Source organism: Sylvia atricapilla, chromosome 3 (genome assembly GCF_009819655.1).
Source record: "Sylvia atricapilla isolate bSylAtr1 chromosome 3, bSylAtr1.pri, whole genome shotgun sequence".
NCBI lineage: Eukaryota > Metazoa > Chordata > Aves > Passeriformes > Sylviidae > Sylvia > Sylvia atricapilla.
Genome location: NC_089142.1, coordinates 108,987,438 through 109,008,315, shown reverse-complemented (window position 1 = coordinate 109,008,315; position 20,878 = coordinate 108,987,438). Strand labels below are relative to the sequence as shown.

The window sequence follows — 20,878 nt, the reverse complement described above, 5'->3', positions numbered from 1 at the left end:
AGGAAAACGGATTGATTACACCGTTGTATCTGGCAATGAAAGAGGTGAGTACTATCCCCCTTATGAGTTAAAATAGCCAGGAAAACATCATAACCTGTCCTTTGCATGGCTGATGTGCATAAATGAGGAGATGGAGAGCACAGATAAAACTTTTTTTAAAGGAAGGAGTACACTGAGAATTTTTTTCTAGGCTTTACAGCATTGACTTTGTTGATCTAGAAAAGGTGGTAACTTGCTAAGACATGGCTTCTTTTAATCTTAAACTAGGATAATTCAGAGACCAGGAGGAGCCAAAATAGAAAGTGTTGTTAACAAGCAGCTTTCTCCCTGCCAATCGCTTTTAGTCCATCATTTCCTTGAATTTGTGTTAAGGCATCTGCCCCCTTGCAGCTTTTCTCAGGCTGCATTTCACCCACAACAAAAGAAGGACATAGAAACTGAGAGAAAACTTGGAAATGCATAAAAAATGGAGCGGTGCAAGAAGGAGCTGCAATTCCCCTTATTTGTGAAATCATGTGAAATTCTTCTTTCACAGTTACTGTTCCTTTACACGTTTAAGAGCTGTTTGGTGTGGGGTGGGAGCCCAGCTGTGATGATGCCTTTGCTGCTTGGCCAGTGGAAGTATTGCATTTCACATTGTTCAGAGCAGAGAAGCCACGGGAACATCCCAAGGGCAACTAAGACACGAAAAGTAGGAGTTGGGTATAAGTGAAATGGCAGCTGTCACAGCAAAAGTGCCTGTTTGTCCTTCCAGGTCACTTCAGACTGGATCCTGAAAGTGGTGAGCTGAGAACAGCCATTAATTTGGATTACGAGGAAGTTTCTCAATATGTGATTTTAATTCAGGCAAACGAACAAGTCTCCTCTGCTGCAGAAGTCCAGCGTTCAGGTAACTTCTTGCCTTGAAGGACATTTTGGGGGAGCAATGAACACACATTTTGTATTTGCAATCCATACAGGAGTTGTGGTTTTCTTTAACTTGCAAAGGTTGATGTGAAAGGTGAAAAGCTGGTGCCCGAGGTGGTTCACTTGTGTTTTTTCCAGGCTTGTTTGCTGAGAACGTGGTCATGCTGACGATCTCTGTGCAGGATGTGAACGAAGAGCCTGTGTTTTCCAGCAATTCCTACTCTGCCCGCATTCCCAACTCTGTGCCCTACAAATACCCTGTCATTACAGTCCAGGTAGAGTATTTCCTGTGCTCTTCACAAGGACAGGAATCCTGTAATAAAGCTGGGTTTTTCCACTGCACTAAAGGAGCCTTAAATCTGCTCTTGAAACTGAGCTTCCTGACTGAAGAGCAATGTGCAGCCCAGACTGAGTGTCACAAATCACTTTTTTCAACCCAGGCCACAGATCCAGACTCAGGAGACAATGGACTTCTGCTGTACAGCTTAGTGAGAGGTCAAACCGACGAATTCGACATCAATGAACACACAGGGCAGATCTTTACAGTTTCTGTGGCAGGAAAGACTGGAACATTTAATCTGGAAGTCCAAGCTGCAGACCAAGGCACAAGAAGCCTCACAGCCCGGACAACAGTCAGTGTAAGGAAGATTTTTATTTTTAAAATCCTGATTTACTTCCATGTTGAAATTGTAAGCAAGAAGGGCTAAGTTTGGTAATGGCAAAACCAAAAGATTACTTCACGCTGTCACTAGGGCTGTCAGATACACGAATATTTACACACTAGAATTAAGAGGTTGCCATTTTCATTGACATATAAAAGTATGTTGGCACCAAACCTGATTTTTGAGGACTTTGATTTTATATCAGAGGGGTTTTGTTATTGTTTAGTGGGTTGAGGGGGGTTTTTTTGGTCAACCTATGAGTGGTACAAATGCTTTAGAAAAATCTTATCTGTGACTCTTTATTAGGTAACTGTTGATTCCAGTTCCAGTAGCAACATTGTGAAGCTGGTGCTTAATCAGAAGATCAATGTTGTGGAAAGAAACAGTGCTGAAGTGCAAAGGTATTTTTGAAACTGTGAAGCTTATTCTGGTATAATATCTGATGATAAATTTCGAGTCCCTTTGGGACAGGAGTCTGACAGCCTACAGGGAGCTGATACAGCCCAGGAAAAGCCAGGCCTTCAATTTGACATAGCTCAGAATAATTTGAGTGAATTCACAGGAATCCACCAATTTTTGCCTTGTAAGTTTTTAGCCTGAAGCTGACAAATCTCAAAGAGGTCATTGGACTAGACAATTTCAAGTGGTCTCTTTCCCACCTCAATGTTTGTGCCATATTTAACAGCCCAGGGTAAAACTTTTCATGGATAGCAGGATAAAAATATGGAGACATAGGGCAGACACCACAAACCAAACCCACAGCTGCTACAGCTGAAAACCCCACCTCATGGCACAGCAGCAGAGCTTCCCCAGGACATCCCAGCCCTGATGGAGCAAGGGATTAGCCAGGGATGTGTGATGGCCACCCTACAACTAAAACCATAACTAGGCCTTTTTGGCACGCTAACAAGGATGGAAGAGCTTTTGCTTGGCTACACACAAACATATATTTACACTGGAAAGATTGAGTCCCGTAAATCAAATCTCTGAAGGTGGGAAAATGAGTTTATGACGTTGATGCTATTACGGACCAGTTTTTGTTGGTAAAAATTAAATGGAAAACCTTCTTGCAAGCAGCTGGTGCTGACTGCTACCAGAATGATGGATTAACCAGGGACACTGGCCCAATCCAGCACAAAATCTCTGGAAAAAGAGGAGAAAACAATGAGGATTATGAGACTAAATTTCCTTCCTCTCCACCTTTACTGTATATAGTAATCTATAGATTTTTTTTTCCCTCTGCTACTCAATCACTAAACGATTTTGGACAAATAGCTTAATTTCTTTGCTGGTGATAATCCTGTATTTTTACATGCTTAGATTAAAATACCTGCCAAGGTATTTTTATTAGTATCAATTAATATCTGCCAAGTGTTGTATTAAAGACTACTTCATTAAATTTCCAGACTAAAATAATCTATCATTGCCTAGTTAATTGAAAATGTTTTCTTCATATGATGTCAGGGTCCTGGAAGATAAACTGGGATGGAATGTATACGTGGTTAATATTTATTCCACGGAGTTTGAAAGAAAAGCAAGGAGCAGCACTGATGAAACCCAAGTGTGGATCATTGCTTTTGATGAGGCCCACCAGGAAGTACCTGCAGAAGATGTAAAAAGGTCTGTATGGCACACTCTGACTTCTGGGGGCCAGAGCTTATTCAGACAGGAGTTTTTAGAATTCAGAAAGCTGATTCACTATTTACTGAAAGCTAATTTTCAGAGTTTGCCAAAAAAAACATGAGTAAGGCTGTTTCACTGTGCAAAATAGATTGAAAAGTCAGTTTAAGTAAAAAAATAGCTGAAGGAGAAAATATAATTAAAATACATATTGACCTCGGAGTGGCAGAATGTTGATTAAAAACTCACAATTTAGGTGTATTTTACATTTCTTTGGTAACCTGTCAGTGATGTGGATCTAGCTCAACTGTCCAAGCTCTGCAGCACTTTAGTTTTAGGTCACAAGCACCAGGGCTGGTTGCTGGAAAACTGACCTTTTCCTGAATGAAATACACAACAAGTCCCAATCCTGGAAAAGGTCTTGGCAGATCAGGGAGGAATATTCCGTATTTTCTTCACCACTCCTGCAGCCAAAACGAAGGTAAATCAGGCACCTTTTCCCCTTCTGTGCTCAGAAAACTGCAGGAGCAGAGGGCTGACATTGAGCTGGAGCTGGAGAAGGTGTTTTCCACATCTGTCATCGCTGCCATCGAGGAGGCTCCAGTGTCCTCAGTGTCCCCAGAGCTCGTGGCCACCATCGTGCTCGGAGTGCTGCTGGCCATCACCTCCATCGCCTTCCTGGCCTACGTCCTGCTGGACCTGAAAAGGAAAAGGTACACAGCCTTCACCACGTGGTGAAAAGCTTTTTCGCTCTCTTTTTTCAAAAAAATTCCTAAGTTTAATAAAAATAAAAAAAATTAGACAATTAGGAGACATAAGAGCAAACGTTGCAGCTGGGGCGCTCCACCAGAAAGCACACCTTTCACTCTTTGATATTTAAGGACTGCTGTGTCCTTCCAATCATCTTGTTTGGTAGATTTATTTATGGGTGGCTCCGCTCTGTCTGGTAATCATGGCTCTTATAAATTTTCTTCTTGAGGTTTTTGGTTGTTCTTGTTTTGATAAAAAAACCCCAGAAATCCAGCAGCGCTCATGCAGGGCCATAAGGTGACAACCCCTTCCCCACAATTCTTGGCCTGATCGGTTCCAGATGTCACAAAGAAAAAACCCAGTCTTTCCACTATTCACACTATGTCACAATCAGAAAATTCATTCATCACCTTTCTAAACTCTATTAACAAAACATAAGACAGTACAATTGTTCAAATATTTGCGAAAAGCCACTTTATAATATGCATTTATAAAAATGTCATTTAGATTTACAGCTGATGAGTTTAATTAAGTGTCAACTTGAAAAATTTTTGTCTGATCAATTACTAGCATTTGCAGGGAACATTGCCCGAGATTTGTTATGTTGGATGCACCAAAGTTGTTTCTTCTTGTTTGTCACACAGCAAAAGCAGAAACAACTTCTAAAACAGAGAAATGTGGGCAGCAAAAATTTTAACTGTGAAGAAGGGGGACACTCGAGTCTCTTCCAACCCCATAAATGATGATATCAAGGGAGGTTTTGCTACTTAAATTCAGTGGCAGCAGGGCCACATGGTAGAGGAAAACAAATAAATTTCCAGAAGGAAAGCAAACATTTACACTGCTACCATTGTGGAAAAATAGGAAATACTCCAAACTAGTCCCCAGAATAACAATGAAAATAAATGTTGTGTATTAAACTTATTACACAAATAATTCATCTTCTGTTTCTAAAATAACTGTAAAGCCAATCTTCAATAATAATAATAATTATTATTATTATTATCTTAATATTTTCAGAAAGTATGGGAAACAGGATTTGGTTAAGAAAGTTGAAATTATGGAGGGCATTGATAACCCATGGGCAGTTGACAAAAATGGAAGCCTGAAAAGCTTGGAGAAAGCAGACTACATGAATAATGGGTAAGTAGACTGTGGCTATCACAAATCTTTAAAAAATAGCATATAAAAACCATGGTTCTAGTTTATTCTGGTACCACAGGATTTCCCTTGGATCTCTCACTAGGCTCTAAGTCCATTTCTAAGGACCTTTAAAATGGTAAGTTAAAAATCTCTACACTTGAAGGAAGTTAATGCCTTTTGATCTTGTATCAAAGGCAAATTCCTACTTACTCTTTAGCAAATTGTTAATGCTAATGCAGAAAAGACCTTTCAGGATGCAAGAAGCTTCTTAATTCCTCTGGGTAAAATCCCACTAATTTTGGGATCAGTGTACATGCTGCTCTTGGCTGTAGAGAGGCTGAGATATTTGTCTCAGCTCCAGGTGCTATGAATTCTCTGAACTCTCTTAGGAGAACTGAGATGATGTCATTTGACAACCTGGAAGGCACCAAAGGAGATGATACTGAAAAAGATGAAATTCAGGCCCCTGAAAAACACAATTACCTGGAGACAGTGCTGCTGGATTACAAGGCTGAAAGTGAGAAAAATGGAGCATCTGAAAAAGCTGCTGAAAGTAGATATGTGGAGGTGCAGCCCACTGTGGGATTCACAACAAAACAGGTAATGAGCTTTTTGATTGCAAAGTATGGAGGGAAAGGTATTTTATTGTTATTCATCAGGTAACGGAAGGAACTATCACAAAAGCCAATCTGATGGAACTTTAAAAAAAATAAGATCTTGTAAAGTAATCCCTGGAAGTGTTCGAGGCCAGGCTGGCCAGGACTTGGAGCAAGCTGGCCTAGTGCAAGGTGTCCCTGCCCATGCCAGGGGGCCTGGGGCTGGCCAATCTCTTATGGTCCCTTCCACCCTGAACCATTCCTTGATTCCAGAAAAAATCTTAGAGGAGAGGCTCTTTGTCCCTGCCTAGAAGGAGGAGCAGGACTTTCATCCCAACGTGATGACTCTCTTCTGTCTTTATGGAATGTGAACAGTAAAGGGCTCACAGTTTTATGATTTCTACTGTCTATAATTTGTTCACACTCAACCATTTGTAGCTTTCTGCCTCACCTGCGTTATGCTTTTTTGCAGGATTCCCTTCCGACAGACACAAACCAGAAGCCAGCTGTTTCCCTAACGCCTCATCCCACATTGCCTGCCCCTGAGAAAGAACTGAAAGGAGTTAAATTTTCCGAGGTGGCAGTGATTTTGGACGCAGAGCCTGGGGATGATGAGCCTGGAGATGATGAGTCTGAAGGCGATGAGCCTCGTGATGATGTATCTCTCTGATAAGAACACTCAATGAAGAAAATTTTTAGAAAAACCACAATGAGACTCATTGAAACAGCTCAGAATAAAACGAGCAATAGGAATATGCGAATGTTATCTAGATTATAATTCTGCTGGTGTTGCAAGGCTGTATCAGGAAGAGGCCAAGCACTGTGCGGGAAGGGCTGCAGTGCCGTACTGCAGGGTTACCTCCCCAGCAGCAGCGCTGCCTCAGTGTCGTTCATTTCTTTTGGCACGTGTCAAATGGGCAAGACAATAAACCCGATTGCAGAGGCGTTGCCTTGTCATTGCTTCGGATGGAGTAATTCTGGGACATCAATCATTCTTCTGTTCTGCGCAGAAATGTCCACCGCAGTGGTTGAAAACGAGAGTCTGTTTTCCAATTTCCCTATTTTCCTTATTTCTTTTTTTTTTTTTTTCCCTCTTCTTTTCCAGTTAGGCGGTGCCTTTCCCCGGAGCAGCCCGGCGGGAGCCGCGTTTCCCGGGCACAGGAGCGGCGTTTCCCGGGCACAGGAGCGGCGTTTCCCGGGCACGGGAGCGGCTTTTCCCGGGAGCGGCTTTTCCCGGGAGCGGCGTTTCCCGGACACAGGAGCGGAGCAGCGGCCGCCGGGACGGCAGCAGCTCTGAGCCTCCGCTGCCTCCGCCCTCCGCGCCGGGAGGAAGGGCAGGGCAGGGCCTCGCCTTCCTCCTCCTCCTCCTCCTCCTCCTCCGGCGGGGCGGGGAAGTTTCTGGCACCTTCTGGCGGCGGCGGCGGAAGCGGCCGGGAGCAGGCAGCGCCATGGCCAAGTGGGGCCAGGGGGACCCACGGTGGATCGTGGAGGAGCGAGCCGACGCCACCAACGTGAACAACTGGCACTGGTGAGCGGCGGGGCCGGGCGCGGGCGGCGGGACGGGAGCGGCGGGCGGCCGGCGCTGACCCCGCCGCTGCCGGGGCACAGGACGGAGCGGGACGCCACCAGCTGGTCCAAGAGGAAGCTGAAGGAGGTGCTGGAGGGGCTGGTGGTGGAGGGCGAGGCCGGGCGCTGCGAGATCGGCGACCTCAAACACGTGGAGGGCGAAGCGTCCTGCAACAGCCGCAAAGGGAAACTCATCTTCTTCTACGAGTGGAACCTGCGCCTCAGCTGGAAAGGTACGGGGGAAAGGGGGATGCCAGGGGAGCTGGCGCGGCTCCGTGTCCCTCTGCAGAGGAGCCTGTCCCCCCGGGCTGGGAAAACGGGGATGTCTCGGTGAACTGCGGCGACTCAGAGTCGTGGGGAGACTGCGGGAGCCACGTGGGCCTGCGCTGGATAAATGCGTATTCCTAAATAACCTTGAAACCCGAGCCTGGCTCCTTCCCCCTCACCCAGGCTTTTTGCACCGCGTATTCCTCAGCGCTGCCTTCCCGGGGTTATTCGCTCTGCTTCGCAAGAAGTGAATGCCTGCATTGTGATAGTGACAGCGGAGTGCCAAGGCTGCTTTACTTCCACCATTCCCAAATTACAGCTCCGAGTCGCAGCTGGGTGCTCCGTGCCTCTGGAGAGCAGGAAAACCCAGCAGATGTCACATTACAGCCGGTTCCACAAACTAACTCTGGTTGAGGATTGTACACTGAGGATTACGAGTTACGTGAGGATAAAACTCTTTACTGGAAAATAGAAATAATTTCTGGTTATTTGGGATACTGGGGTCTGTGCACATGCATTTTTTTGTTTTGCCATATCCATTTATAATCCCGGCTCTTGGAGTTGCCCTCTGCTGTACTTGTCCCATGACAAGCTCTTTGTTTGCAGCTTTTGGTGACACTAAGGAATTTTTTCCAGTTATCCTATGCCTAAAACTTGACAGCAGCTTGTGGCCCGTGTCTTGCACTGGAGTAGGAGGCAGGAGCAGCTGCTGGAATGAGCGGGCACAGGAGATTGTCCCTGGATATTGTAGTGCCAAGTGACAGGCTGTGCTTCCCCAAATACTGAGCCCTCCGCTGGGGGGATTTGCCTGACTGGAATATTGCTGACCCCAGAACAGACAGACCTGGAATCCAAGTCTGTACCCCATAGTAAGAGGGGCTTTAAACCAACTGCTGTTGTTTGTTTTAGAGAGTTTTGTATGTTTCAAATGTCTTACAAACTAAGACTATACTTGGAGATGTGGTGTAAATGTTAGCAGAGAGCAAGGCAAATATTAGACTCTCGTGCAGTTTAAATCAGTGTAGATACAGGAATTGTAATCAACTTTCTGACTTCTTTAAGTCCAGCTAAAATAACCTTAAACTTTAAACAGAGGTTAGTTTGGCTTGGTGTGGTTTATTTCAGAGTATAAAGTTAGAAGCAGGTGGACAGCATTGTATATTTCTGTGGAAGTTCTCTTTAAACTGTTTCTCTCCAAGGTGTTTATGCTGGTCAGCGTTTAGAGACAGCTCAGACTTCTGCTGGCTGCTTTGCTATGCTGAGTGAATCACGGCTTTGAGAGCTTAATTTTAAATGAGTTTTCAATTTCCTACTACACAGGAAATTCTAAAAAAAAAACCCAAACCCGGAGCCGGGTGATTTTTTTGGTGATAGCCATCATGTTGTGTGTCTTGAGAGCTCTAAATTAGAAGTGAGAGTAAAAAACTGTAATTAGTTCTACAAGTCTTCAAGGATAACTAGGACTTGAGGCTATGATTAAAATGATTAAACTGTGGATATGTAAGGACAAATGATAAAAATCCTGAGATTTGCAGCCGGTTTGGAAAGTTCAGTGTCAGAAAAACATTTTGCTTAGCCATTTAGATAAGAGAGAAATGAAAAAGTGAGAAACTGAGCATACTTAATGGCACTAAAATGGAGCAAAATGGCTGTTCTGTCGTTTTTTAGAGGGTGTAATGATTTTAATGGATCATTCCACATTGTGGTGGAAGCTTTGTGAAAATATGTTTGTCCTTTTAAAGCAGGTATTTCAGCAGTGTGTTACAGCTGGGTCTTTGAGATGTGTGCTTCACACTGGACTGGCAGGAAACCAAAAAATAATTTCTTCTCAGGTCTGTTATTGCATTGCAGTGCAATTCCAACACAGAATTTGATTGATTGATAAAAAGGTATTTTTATTATCAGCTTTGTTTACGTTACAGTGATAGTGAAAATGCAGAGCTGCACTGACATTCTGCCTGTGTCCTGTTGATCCACCAGCTCTGTTTGTTCACTGCTTGGACTTTGCTGCCCAGCACAGACCCTGTCACTTTATTAAAGTGAAACTTTATTTTAGGGGCTCTGAAAATTGCTAATAGGATTAGCTAAATGAAGTCAGGTTTGTGTTTTGCTCCCCAAAATCCCTTCCTGCATGCCTGCACTCCTTTCTGGGAAGAGCGGCCAAAAATCAGATGGATTTTACTGTCTGCAAAAGACCGTGTTGTGTGGTTTTCCTGCACTGATCCTGGTGCTGTCGGGGAGCAGAGCAGAGCACACTGAGGTGGCTTTGTGGCCCAGGAGCTTTCAGGGATGGCCTGAAGCAGTTCCCATGGCTTCAGGGAGTGACCCGTTCTCCTGGGAAGCTCCAGGGTCGAGTTCTACTGTCTTGCTGTGGCTGTGCCTGTGTAGCTGTGGATTCACAGACTTGTGTGTGAATGTTGTGCGTGTGTGAATGTGCATGTTGTGCAATCTCTCCTTGCCTCAGACCCGAGTGGGGAGGGATCTTTGCACTTTGTGCTCCCACCAGCCCTTCACTCTTCTCGTGCCAGGAAACACTTGGGCATTTGAGTCCCTCACTGGGATCTCCACCAGCGGGGCTCTGTCCCCAGCGGGGCTCTGTCCCCAGCGGGGCTCTGTCCCCAGTGGGGGCTCTGTCCCCAGTGGGGGCTCTGTCCCCAGTGGGGGCTCTGTCCCCAGAGGGGCTCTGTCCCCAGCGGGGCTCTGTCCCCAGCGGGGATCTGTCCGTGCCCCGCGCTCGCGTGGGGACTCCGGGAGGTAATTAAAGTAATGAGTGATGGTCAGGAACAGTGGGATCCAGGTGGCTCCTGTGGAAGTGAGAATCCCCAGAAATTCTGCATCTGCCTTCCTGATAATTCCCCTTGTGCTCAGCCCTGGGCTGATGGAATTTGAGAGTTTTGCTGATGAAGCACCTTGTTGGGATCTTTAATGTTCTGACACGGAGGTGACTGACCTGCCTGCTTCTGTTGTTGCTTTCTGAAGAGGTTTTATCTGATCTAATTAGTGAGTAAGTTTAAATAACAAAATCCTTTTGAAAGGCAAAGGGAAAGAGTCTTCAGCGTAATTTTTTCAGTGTAGGTGGAAGGCAGGGTGGCATGGGGGCAGCTCACTGAGACGGGCCTTGGCCCAAAGGATCACAAGTGGAGCTTCATTCCTGTCCTTGCAGAGTCTCTCTGCAGTCTGCAGTGATTGTAAAGTGGATAAAAGTAGTATCAAGTGCTGTAAATGTGCGTGTGAGTTTCCTGTTTTAAGAAATGCCGGTTGTGTACCTCTCCATTATACACATTACATTTCCTGTAAGATGCCCGTGCTGGGAGCTTTCACACAGTTAGGGACAGGGCATGGTCAGCATTCCAGGGAGCTCCTGAATCCAGAGCAGTCCCACTCAGGGCAGGTGAGGACTTTTCCCTGCCCACCGTCAGGTGCACGTTCAGTGTCGGGGACAGGCTGTAAAGGGTGTCAGAGTGGGTGACAGCTGCAGGGGAGAGCAGTGCAGGGAGCAGGTGGGTCCCTGTCCATCCCTTGGTGCACCTGGATAGGGAACACGGCTCCCAGCAGAGGCTCAGGTTGCTCTTCAGTTCCTTTAAATCAGCCTTGAGGCAACTCCCTTCAGGTAACACCTTTGTACAACTGAGTTCCAAGTGTAAAACTCTTGCTGTGGGGGAAATAGTTTTTAATGATGCATTTAAGAATTCGTTATGTTAATACAGGTACAGTGAAAGAGTCTGGTGAGAAACATAAGGGATCTGTTGAAATTCCTAACCTGTCAGAAGAAAATGAGGTAGATGATACAGAGGTAGGTGTGCAACACTGCTATGGCTGTATAGGTCCACAGTCCTTAAATAAACTTAATCCACATCCAGGCATCATATTTTGATTTATCCCGTTATTAAGTGGGCTAATTACACATGGGTAGTTTATTTCATGCTTTTGTTTATTATACTTGGAATAATGCCTTATTCTGTTCTCAGATTTACCAGTGAGGAATGTGCAGTTTGCTTTGCTAGTAATTATTGCTTGTGATGATATTTTAAATACAGATTTGAGAAGAACTCTGCTTATAGTCTTAAAAACGCCAAACCAACACAGCAAACCACCCCTAGCCCTAAGACCTTAGGGAATCTCTGTGTTGGTTGGACAGTGGTTGATACTGGGCTGCCCCAGACCCTTCAGCCTCCCCTGAGAACAGCTCTTGATGAACTGGACTGAGTGTAGATACTACATTTATTTGTGTCTTAAGAGGACTTATTTTTAGCAAAGGTTGGCTACCCCAAGATCATGAATTAGAAATTGCAGCTGTCCTCTGAGCACAGTAAACAAAGCCCACACACTTCCCTTTGTTGCCACAACCCAGAACGCTCATGACTGGGGTCTCTTAGATGTTGCCATTTTTCTGGTTTTAGATAAACGTTAGCAAGAAGAAAGGGGAAGGTGATGTTCTGAAGGACCTGATGAGAACTGAAGGAACCACCAAAGTCAGAGAGGCCCTGAGGGACTACCTAAAAGCACTTAAAACAGGTAAATTAATCAGCACCTTGGGGGTGTTCCTCTCCCCTGGACAGCTTGGGCAGATACTGACACATCCCTGGGTCTGTACTGGTTTTATTTTTAACTGTCACCAGCTGAGGTGAATTATGTTAGTCCTGACACTCAGGATCTTTTTTGTTGTCAAAAGTGGTCATGTACAGAAGGTTCTGCATTGACTGAGGCTGTGCTGGGTCACACAGGCCTGGCCAATATTAGCTTTTCTTTTTGTTGCATATTTTTAAAAGCTGCCCTCCTTGGTTGAACTGCTGCCTTAGTTTTGTATCTCTTTGTTTTAGTTATTAATTAAATTAGTTATTTTCTAGAATTTTTAAAATGCTGTCTTTATTTCTGTTCTTCAGTCTACAAATACACTCTCTGCTCATGTTTAAGCTTGCCATTATCATTTGAGATTCTAAAGTTTTATTGTCCTAAACTTACTAAATTTACAAATTTTCACTTGTTCTTTTAAACCAAAGGTGAACCAAATTTAAATTTTCCTCTCTGTTTTTTGAACTGTGGTATTTTTGTGAATTACAGCTGTTTCCAAGAACCAGTAAAGTATGCGCCAAAAATTGGTGTGTTTACAGCTTGTAGTTGCATGATCAGGTGCACCTCTGATCGTGAACTGCTTTGTTAAATTGTTACCTCTTTTTTTGTAAAATGCTGTGTCATTTTGCCAAGCTGAATCCAGCAATTTTCGGCTTGAGAAAACATTGTGTATGATTTTTAGGGTATCCAAAGATTCTTTAACACTTGAAACTCGGAGGGCAGCAGCCTCTGACAGGGGTGGCTCCCATTCTGGATTGAGTTTCACTGCAGTCTTCTGCCAAACTTAGAAAAATTGCCTTGGGTATTATTTCTTTTTGATCTGAACATCTGCTGTGTTGCCAGAAGTCTGTGCAGATGTTACTGATTTGGGCTCAGGTAACTTGGAAAGGCCTTTTTAAGGGAAATGGCTGTTAGGCCTGTTCCTGATGGAAGCATTAAGTTAAACTGGGGAAACCGGATTGGGTTTTATGTCCTGCAGACTTTCACCCATTCTCCAGGGTTTTGGTGATCTTTACTGAGTATCTGAATGTCAGGGGCTTGAACAGCTCAGCTGCACACTGAGAAGTGCTTTTCTGCATTACAGAGTTCACCTTGGGAATGATCCTGCCAACGAAAGCTCCTGTTGGTCAGGAGCTGGCCACGGAGCGAAAACCAAGCGGGAGCACGGTGCAGGTAGGTTGGCTTCAGGTTTAGCCACTGAATTCAGTGACTCCTGATCAATGGTACTGCTGAGTAAACCCAGGAATGCAGCACATGAACGCCATGCAGTCACACACTGTGTCTGAGAATGGGCAGGGGACAACACTCGTGCCCTGACAGCCCTTTTCAAGGGTCAAGATCTCGCAGTAATTCCTGTGAATTTTTTTTTTTTTTTTTTTTGCTTTGCAGGATTCTGTTACACCGCAGTCTCTGGATATGGTTGGAGTAAAAATTCCAACAGTGAGGATACATATGAGGGAAGTCTTCAACTCTCCAGCTGATGAGCTTTACAGCATCTTCACAAAGAAGGAAGTAAGTGATACTTTCAAGAGGCATTTTAACTGAATGTGGATGTCTATGCTGCTGAAGGGTTGTGGAAGCAGTAAACAGGTCACAGTGTCAAGTAAAAATTCCATTTGATGAACGTTTATTAGGCTGCCTTAGACCTTTTTTTGCCAGGTGTTCCCTTAACAAAGTGAAGGTGCATCATTATGTGATTTGGGTGCAGCTTCCTTGTGCTGTCTGTAACAAAAGCTTTGCTCTTTGATGTGTTACTGAGGACCCCGAGGGGCTCAGTAATGGCACCGCTGTTCCCCACAGCTTAATTAGATTAATTACTGGAGGTGATGATACTCTTGCTTATAGGGTGAGAAACACACAATCAGTAATTTTGGGATTGTGTCCTTCAAATGAGTCTGGCCTGGCATCGGAGGACTTTAAATGACAATCCCAGGGCTACCTCTGGGAAATAAAAATGGCTCTTAGCAGCTCTTCTGCACCTTCCTAAAGCTGCTGCTCCATTTCCCTCATTTCCCAGGCTGGGAACTGTGGCTGCAGCTGTGGCTGTGCAGGGACAGAGCCTGTGCTGGTCTGTAGTTACCAGTGCATTAATATTCTCACGGTGGCACCTCAGTGGCCCCTGCCACCACCCCAGCAAGGCTGTATAAAACCAAAATCCTGACGATTGTTTAAAGACTCCCGGGTGTATCAGAGTTCAGTTAATTCCTGCAGCACCCCTCCCTCATCTCCCACTATGGTACAATTAGTGTTTTTCTTTTTTTTTTTTCTTTTTTTTTCTTTTCTTTTCTTTTTTTTAGTTGATACAGAAGTTCTCAAAGTGCCCAGCCGTGATTGAAGCAGAGAAAGGAGGCAAGCTTCAGATGTTTGAGGGCTGTGTCAGTGGTGAATACACAGAACTGGTAAAAAGCTCCTGCTCTGCTTTAAAAGGGAGGGAGGGTGGCTCCTTCTCAGAGCTAAGAAGCAGCATAAATTTGTACATTTCAGCTTCTCTGGTGCATATTTCAGTTCCTCTAATTCAAAACCAAACGGGTGATCTTCTGTTGCATGGTTTTCCTGTCCCATCAGAAGAGCAGGGACTGACCACACCCAAAGACCTGCACGGGGAGCAGAAAACCCGGCACAAGCCTTTGTAACTGAGAGGAGGGAGAAAGCAGGTTTAGGGTTTATCTCCCAAATCCCTATCCTTTTTTCGGGATAATAACTGGGGAAATGATCTCTTTTCTATTCAGGGCAAGTGTTACTCTGTCCCAGCTGAATGCTGGTGCAAATAGAAGGGAAAAACCTGATAATTTAGAGCTCAGCTGCATTTTTGAAATGTCCTAAAAACCATTTTCATCTGCAGGAGTGCCTTACTTGTGTACTGGGCCAGGCTGGGCTGTGTAACACAATCACTCGGCCACACTTGAAAATTGCAGTCAGGAAAACTGGGCTTGTCCTTGTTTCAAAGTCTGCATGAAAATCAGTGTTTTGTGTGCAGTAAATAATGAGTCCTGGCCTTTTCCCCAAGCAAAAAACAGAACAGTGGAATGCAGCAGGCTGAAAGCTCCATGAAAATAGTTTATTTCAAAAGCCAAACCCCAGTCTTGCTCTTGTTTTACATGCATGTGTCCAGTATTCCAGAAGATAATAATGCTCCTTTCCCTGTATTTCAGGGAGAACTGTAATGGGAATTCTCCCAGGTGCTAACAAGGAGAACCTGCTTATCTTCCACAGGTGCCAGGCCAAAGAATTGTCCTGAAGTGGCGGTGTAGGAGCTGGCCTGATGGTGAGTTTTCCCGGGGATCTCTGATACTGGAGGGCTCCTTTGCAGGGAGGAGCAAAGCTGGCAGGGCCCAGCCTTGGCTGGACACTCCTTGGGTCCACGACCTTCCTCGATCAGCCCAGTCCAGAGAGCTGTGAGAGGAGCCTGTGCTCAGACAGGCACAACAGACAGGGAACCAGCACCAAGAAATGTCACTCTTTAAAAAGCACTTCACTGAAGGCTCCTCTTTTCCTCCCTCAGAACATTATGCAACAGTGGCCTTGAACTTCCAGGAGCTGGCGGCGCAGTCGGAACTGGAGCTGGAATGCAAAGGGGTTCCCATTGCCCATGAGGAGAGTACAAGACAATGCTGGAAGAAGCAATATTTTGAAGAAATACATATTTTACTGCAGCACTCAAAAGACAACATGGAATGATAATAGCACTTGTAGTTTTGTTAGGGCATTACTTTTTATACTTTGTTAACATTTGGTTTTCTAAAAAAAAAAAAAATAATTTATTTGTGGGAAAAATAAAGACCCCACTTGTATGAGACTGTACATAGTTTAAGCACTATTTATGGGTTTTTAGGGAATGAGAGGCAAGTCAGAATGTATATAAACAGCTTTACCTGGGGACAGTGATCTCTGGTCTGCTTGCCTCTAACTTCAGAGAGAGAATGATTCAGCTGCAGTGAGTCCTGCCCTCAGAGGGAGGTGAGCTACACATTCAACAGGAAGCATTTCCAGTTCCTTAAGATTCAGAGCATCAAGTGGCAGAATTAAATCCCTGTAGGAGATGGAGTTCCCAGCACAGGTGAGCTGAAAGGGATTATAAAACTGTTGATCCATTTCAAGAAATGGAGGGGTATTATTTACAGCCTCGTGGAATATTTGCTAGATGCTTTTAACTGCAGACTGTTTGCAGCTGCAGTTTTAAATAAGAAATTTAACAATGTCGTGTAATTATTAGGCCTGCATGCACTATACTCCCTTACTTGACCTCAGTGTGACATTTATTTAGGAAGAAACAACAGTAGTGCTTTCTCTCTGCAGTTCTGTAAAACCTTCCACTGAAGTGATTTACAGCCCTCTGCAATGTTGTACCTCAAAGAGAAAACCCGTTAAAGAGAATTTTGACAGGATCAAATTGTAATTCCTAATTAAACCATCTTGAGCTGAGCAAGCATATCGTAGTTCTCAAATGCTTTCTAAATAAAGTGTACAAATGAAGTGTGCAATCTGAAACAAAGTGAGCACAATAGGGCAGGCTGCCTTTGGAAAACATGCTTGGCTCAATAAAAATGATACTTTACATCAAGCTGATCTTCTCTATAAACTGACACTGCCACACTAAATAAGATTCTTAGTAGTTAAGTCCTGTATATTTTATTTTTAAGGAATGCCAACACATGGCAACCTTACCACCCAAAAAGGTTCCATCATCCCGAGGATACAGAGGTGCTGCTCCTTGCTGCAGGCCAGGATCTCCTGAAGTTGGCAGTCATTTATTGACCCCTCGGAGGTGAGGTCTGTGGTAGTAAAAAGAACAAAGTCCCCCCAGTGACAGGAGAGGCACAGAGCAGTTCCTGGGTGTTGCTGCTGCTGTTTGAAGTGTCCATGTGCCAGGTGGGGAACAACCTCCTGAGTAATGGCATCTGTTTCTGAACACTCAAAATTCAGTTACCTTTTTCCCCCAAAAATATTCAATGAAGAAAAGCCTAATGTTTTGAATAAAAAAATGATTTAGGGTAGTGGTTGACAGAGGGAAATTAAGGTTTAATGTTTAAATTCAGGCTGCAGCAGGTTTGTGGGTAGGTGGTTGAAGAGATTTTGCAACAATTTAATCCGTGAGAGTAGGTGGTTCTGTGCAATTCCAAGTTTCTCCAAACAGTGAAACTGCAGCCCCAGGACTCTCTGGGAATTGTGCCTCACCCATTTTCCCCTCATGACTGATGGAAATTGGTTTTCTTGTCTCCCTGCCCTCACTGGAATGCAGCAATTCCAAGTCACTGGTAAAAAAGACAAGACTTGTGCTTCCAGCGTTGCAGTCCCTGCTCCAGGTCTGGGGCTGCCAAACCCCCCAGAAAACAGGGAGGAGCAGTTCTGTACCCCTCTAAAACTGCTGCTAGCATTTCTTATAGACTTCCTAATTAAAAGTAAAAAATGTTAGATGATAATTAGCTGAGAAAGGCAAAGAGAAAAGGAATACAATGGGAAAGACGTGATTTGTAAGCTTATGGCTAAAATTCTTTACAGATCTCAGCACTTTAAGTGCCAGAGGAGAGGCTTGACTCTGCATGGAGAGAGCACTTAAAAGCCTAATTTTGAAGGGGTTAAATGGGAGGTAGAAATTCCAGGAGGAAATAAGTAATAATAAAGGAGAAGTGGGATAAAATCTGGAAGAAAATCAAAGCTTTAAGAGACTGAGGAAGCCAGTGGAAGATTAAAGGGTTTAGGGTTAAAGGGTTTTCAAAGGCAGGGGATAAGGGAACATTTCTGAAGGCAGAAGAACACAAAACCAGAAAACCTGAGTTAAGTGAGAGAAGGGGAGTGGAGGATGTGATTACTTACAGAGCATGGAAAGTGAGGGAGACAGGCCAAACACCTGGAAATGCTCTGGAAAAGCAAGACACATTTTGTGCAGGTATTGCTTACCTCTGTTCAAATAAACTACTGCAAAATCTTCTTTGTAAAAACTGCAGGATTGCTCAAGGGGGAAATCAGGAGGTGAGGGAAGAGCAATAAGAATAATCATTTTTCTGGTAATCCTGACAAGATTAATGGTGGAGTATTTATGTATCCTTTATGAAATCACTCTCAAGTACTGCTTATAGTTGGTCTGCTTGAAAAGGAGCTGAAAAGACACCCCAAAGGCCAGAATGCCACAGCTCTGGTGGTGGCATCCTGCAGGACCTGCCAAAGCCAGCAATGGGGCACCAGCTCAGACAGCATCCCAACAACTGGCTGCACAGTGTTAATTAGGTTGATTAATTAAGACAGTTACTCACCCAAAGGCTTACGAAAGCTGCCTGCAGCTCGGGTTTTGATCCATAGGTCAGTGTTTTCCTTGACATTTTGATTGTAGAAGTTTTGACTAGAAGCTGTTGATGATTCTTCTGGACTTAAAATCTGGGGAAAGCTAATCAGAGAAGGTAATAAAATTATTCCTGAAGAGAACAAAACCATTATTATATTTCATGTCTGAATAATGAGGATACCAACTTAAGCACTTACCAGTGTCAGCAGTGTCTTTAAATGCAGGATAAAAATGCTAAATAAACGGGAATATAAATTTGCAAACATTAGAGAGAAATTAATTAGAGAAAGTTAAAACCAATGAGAGTAAATTCAAAGGGAGCAAGAGCATCACAGACTCAAGAAGCAGCAAGTGATGCAAAACTGCAGTGAATGGTAGATGGAACGAAAGAAATCTGAAGATAAAAGACCAAGATAAATGAAGACAATAGAAAAACAAATGAGCTGAGCAACTGGAAAATGGAGCTGAAAATGGAGTTTAATCAGATATTAAAACCAGTAACACTGACAGTCCAGAAGGTCACATAGGAAACTGGTATTACTCAGAAATAACGGGGAGGTATAATGGGAGAGATGGTAAAGTCATTCCAGGGGTGCAGAAGCTGTCAAAAAGTGAGGGAGCACAGCCAGACAGAACAGAGGGGAAAAAAGGAAGGAAGTCTGTAAATGGTGCAGGGGAAAAATTAAGTAAGAGATGTTCAAATAAAGGAAATGAGAAGCTGAGTTCCACTGGCTTTTGACAGCACTTCATGTGCCAACACCAAGCACCAGCCCCTCTCCACTGTGTGGCTGAACACTCATGCACACTAAACAAGCACCAACATTTACAGCAAATCTGAACCTCTGACCATCATTTCTCTCTGCTGCTGTTTCACTTACGAAGGTCTTTGCTGAGAAATCCAAAGACTGAAGCAACATATTATAAACAAATGAAAAGTCATCACAATCAGTTTAATGAAGTGCACAGAATAGCAATTGATCATGTCAATAAAAATAAAACAATTAATTTTACATCAAGTGTGCTTTATTTCCTCCACAGGTATTCTGTTAAATAAAGCACCATATATATACTGCCAGGCCACAGCTAAAGAGGATTCTTTACAGAATCAAATTTCTTGTGGTTGTTTAGTATACAAGTAAACTTAATTTTGATAATAAGAACCACAGCGATCTGAGGCAATCTGCCTCGATTATAAGGTACAAAACTGGCACAGAGGACACCATATTATACACAGTAAAAATGCCATAAGTTTAAATTACATCATACAGGGCCAGGAGGCCCTGTCTCCCAGACAGCCATATTAAATGAAAGCCACTACAGTGAACTCTTAATTACATAAAACATAGCCATTATCTGATTGCCCTTTAAGAAAGTGTACGGTAGATGCAAAATAAAATAAAATTAAAAAAAAAAAAATCTTGAGTTCTGCCTGACCAAGAATTAAGCATATAAATCTATCTTGCCATTCAAGCAGAGAGCACTGGACAAACTGAAGCACAAAACCGAAATAAGCAAAACTTATACAAACAGCATTTTTGGGGGGGGGGGGGAGAAGAAGGATTTAAAAAAAAAAAAAAAAAAAAAAGACTTAAAAGCAGACATGCTCCATCTAATGTCAAGAAGCAGCTTGGTTTCCTTTCGCCGATATCCGTGTGACCACGTGAATCGTAGACTCAATGGTCCTGCACAGGATGTCTAAAATGTCATGCTGCTGCATGTGACTGAAGAGTCCTCTGGAATGGCCACAGCTGATGGATAAATGAGTTTCGGGCTCCTGGGGTGGTAAGGCTTGGCCATCGCAGCTGCGCAAGTCTGCGAGGTCGGATAAAACCGCCGAAATGGACGTGGAGGGGAACTCCGAGTCCTCCTCGGCTCCCAGGGGATCCTTGGAAGCCTGCAGGTCCTTCAGCTCCTTGCACTCCTCGAACTTGCCGCTGCCCGGCTGCTCCTCTGCGGCCAGCATCACGTCTTCAGCGAACGAGGAGGGCACCTCCATCCTGTACTCCTTGCCGGAGCTGCTCCCGGGGGACGGCGGGTCCTGCTCCGTGCCCGGGTCGATGATGGACGAGTCCCTGGTCTCGTTGTCCGAGGTGCTGGTGGGGGTCAGCGCCTCGCGGGGCTCGCCTTTGATGTCGCCCACGTCCACGGCGTGCTCCTCGTCGCTGCTCACCCGCCGCCTCTTCACCGGGGTGGCTCCTTCGTCGTCTGCAGGGACAGGGGACCCAGATGACAGGGGACCATGCTCAGGGCACAGGGGACTGTGCTCAGAGGACAGGGGACCAGGCTCAGGGGACTGTGCTCAGGGCACAGGGGACCAGGCTCAGGGGACCGTGCTCAGGGGACTGTGCTCAGGGGACTCTGCTCAGCAGACAGGGGACTGTGCTCAGGGGACTGGGCTCAGGGGACAGGGGGCCGTGCTCAGGGCACAGGGGACCAGGCTCAGGGGACTGTGCTCAGGGGACAGCCGCTGCTCCCGCCCTGCCCTGAGCACAGCACTTCAACACACACCTATCTCC

General features: G+C 44.6%; 3 protein-coding genes across 4 annotated transcripts in view; 2 read left to right on the top strand and 1 right to left on the bottom strand.

Moving 5' to 3' along the window:
* Positions 1-466: 466 nt before the first annotated feature.
* Positions 467-6,622, top strand: LOC136358582 (uncharacterized). Its single transcript, XM_066314458.1, has 10 exons — positions 467-515; positions 755-889; positions 1,045-1,181; positions 1,347-1,544; positions 1,875-1,969; positions 3,033-3,188; positions 3,704-3,901; positions 4,959-5,081; positions 5,471-5,681; positions 6,150-6,622. The coding sequence occupies exons 1-10, from the start codon at positions 467-469 to the stop codon at positions 6,345-6,347; spliced, it is 1,500 nt and encodes a 499-aa protein (XP_066170555.1). The 3' UTR covers positions 6,348-6,622.
* Positions 6,623-7,122: 500 nt separating this feature from the next.
* On the top strand, positions 7,123-19,372 carry LOC136359693 (activator of 90 kDa heat shock protein ATPase homolog 2-like). The gene is made up of 9 exons (XM_066316562.1): positions 7,123-7,205; positions 7,286-7,476; positions 11,218-11,303; positions 11,911-12,025; positions 13,167-13,255; positions 13,472-13,594; positions 14,380-14,481; positions 15,296-15,347; positions 15,585-19,372. The coding sequence occupies exons 1-9, from the start codon at positions 7,126-7,128 to the stop codon at positions 15,758-15,760; spliced, it is 1,014 nt and encodes a 337-aa protein (XP_066172659.1). The 5' UTR covers positions 7,123-7,125; the 3' UTR covers positions 15,761-19,372.
* Positions 19,364-20,878, bottom strand: part of LOC136359692 (ubiquitin carboxyl-terminal hydrolase 34) — a 111,809-nt gene continuing 110,294 nt past the window's right edge. For both annotated transcript variants that reach the window (XM_066316560.1, XM_066316561.1), the window contains one exon: positions 19,364-20,567. In XM_066316560.1, coding sequence (XP_066172657.1) covers positions 19,978-20,567 — 590 coding nt within the window. In that variant the 3' untranslated portion in view covers positions 19,364-19,977. The remainder of the gene's footprint in view (positions 20,568-20,878) is intronic.

Bases quoted from the DNA above. Each gene is read 5' to 3' on its own strand.
- LOC136358582 (XM_066314458.1), top strand. From the start codon at position 467: ATGGAGCGGTGCAAGAAGGAGCTGCAATTCCCCTTATTTGTGAAATCA. The intron at 890-1,044 runs GTAACTTCTTGC...TGTTTTTTCCAG, and splicing joins TGCAGAAGTCCAGCGTTCAG to GCTTGTTTGCTGAGAACGTG. The intron at 5,082-5,470 runs GTAAGTAGACTG...GAACTCTCTTAG, and splicing joins GCAGACTACATGAATAATGG to GAGAACTGAGATGATGTCAT.
- LOC136359693 (XM_066316562.1), top strand. From the start codon at position 7,126: ATGGCCAAGTGGGGCCAGGGGGACCCACGGTGGATCGTGGAGGAGCGA. The intron at 7,206-7,285 runs GTGAGCGGCGGG...GCCGGGGCACAG, and splicing joins AACGTGAACAACTGGCACTG to GACGGAGCGGGACGCCACCA. The intron at 14,482-15,295 runs GTAAAAAGCTCC...TATCTTCCACAG, and splicing joins GTGGTGAATACACAGAACTG to GTGCCAGGCCAAAGAATTGT.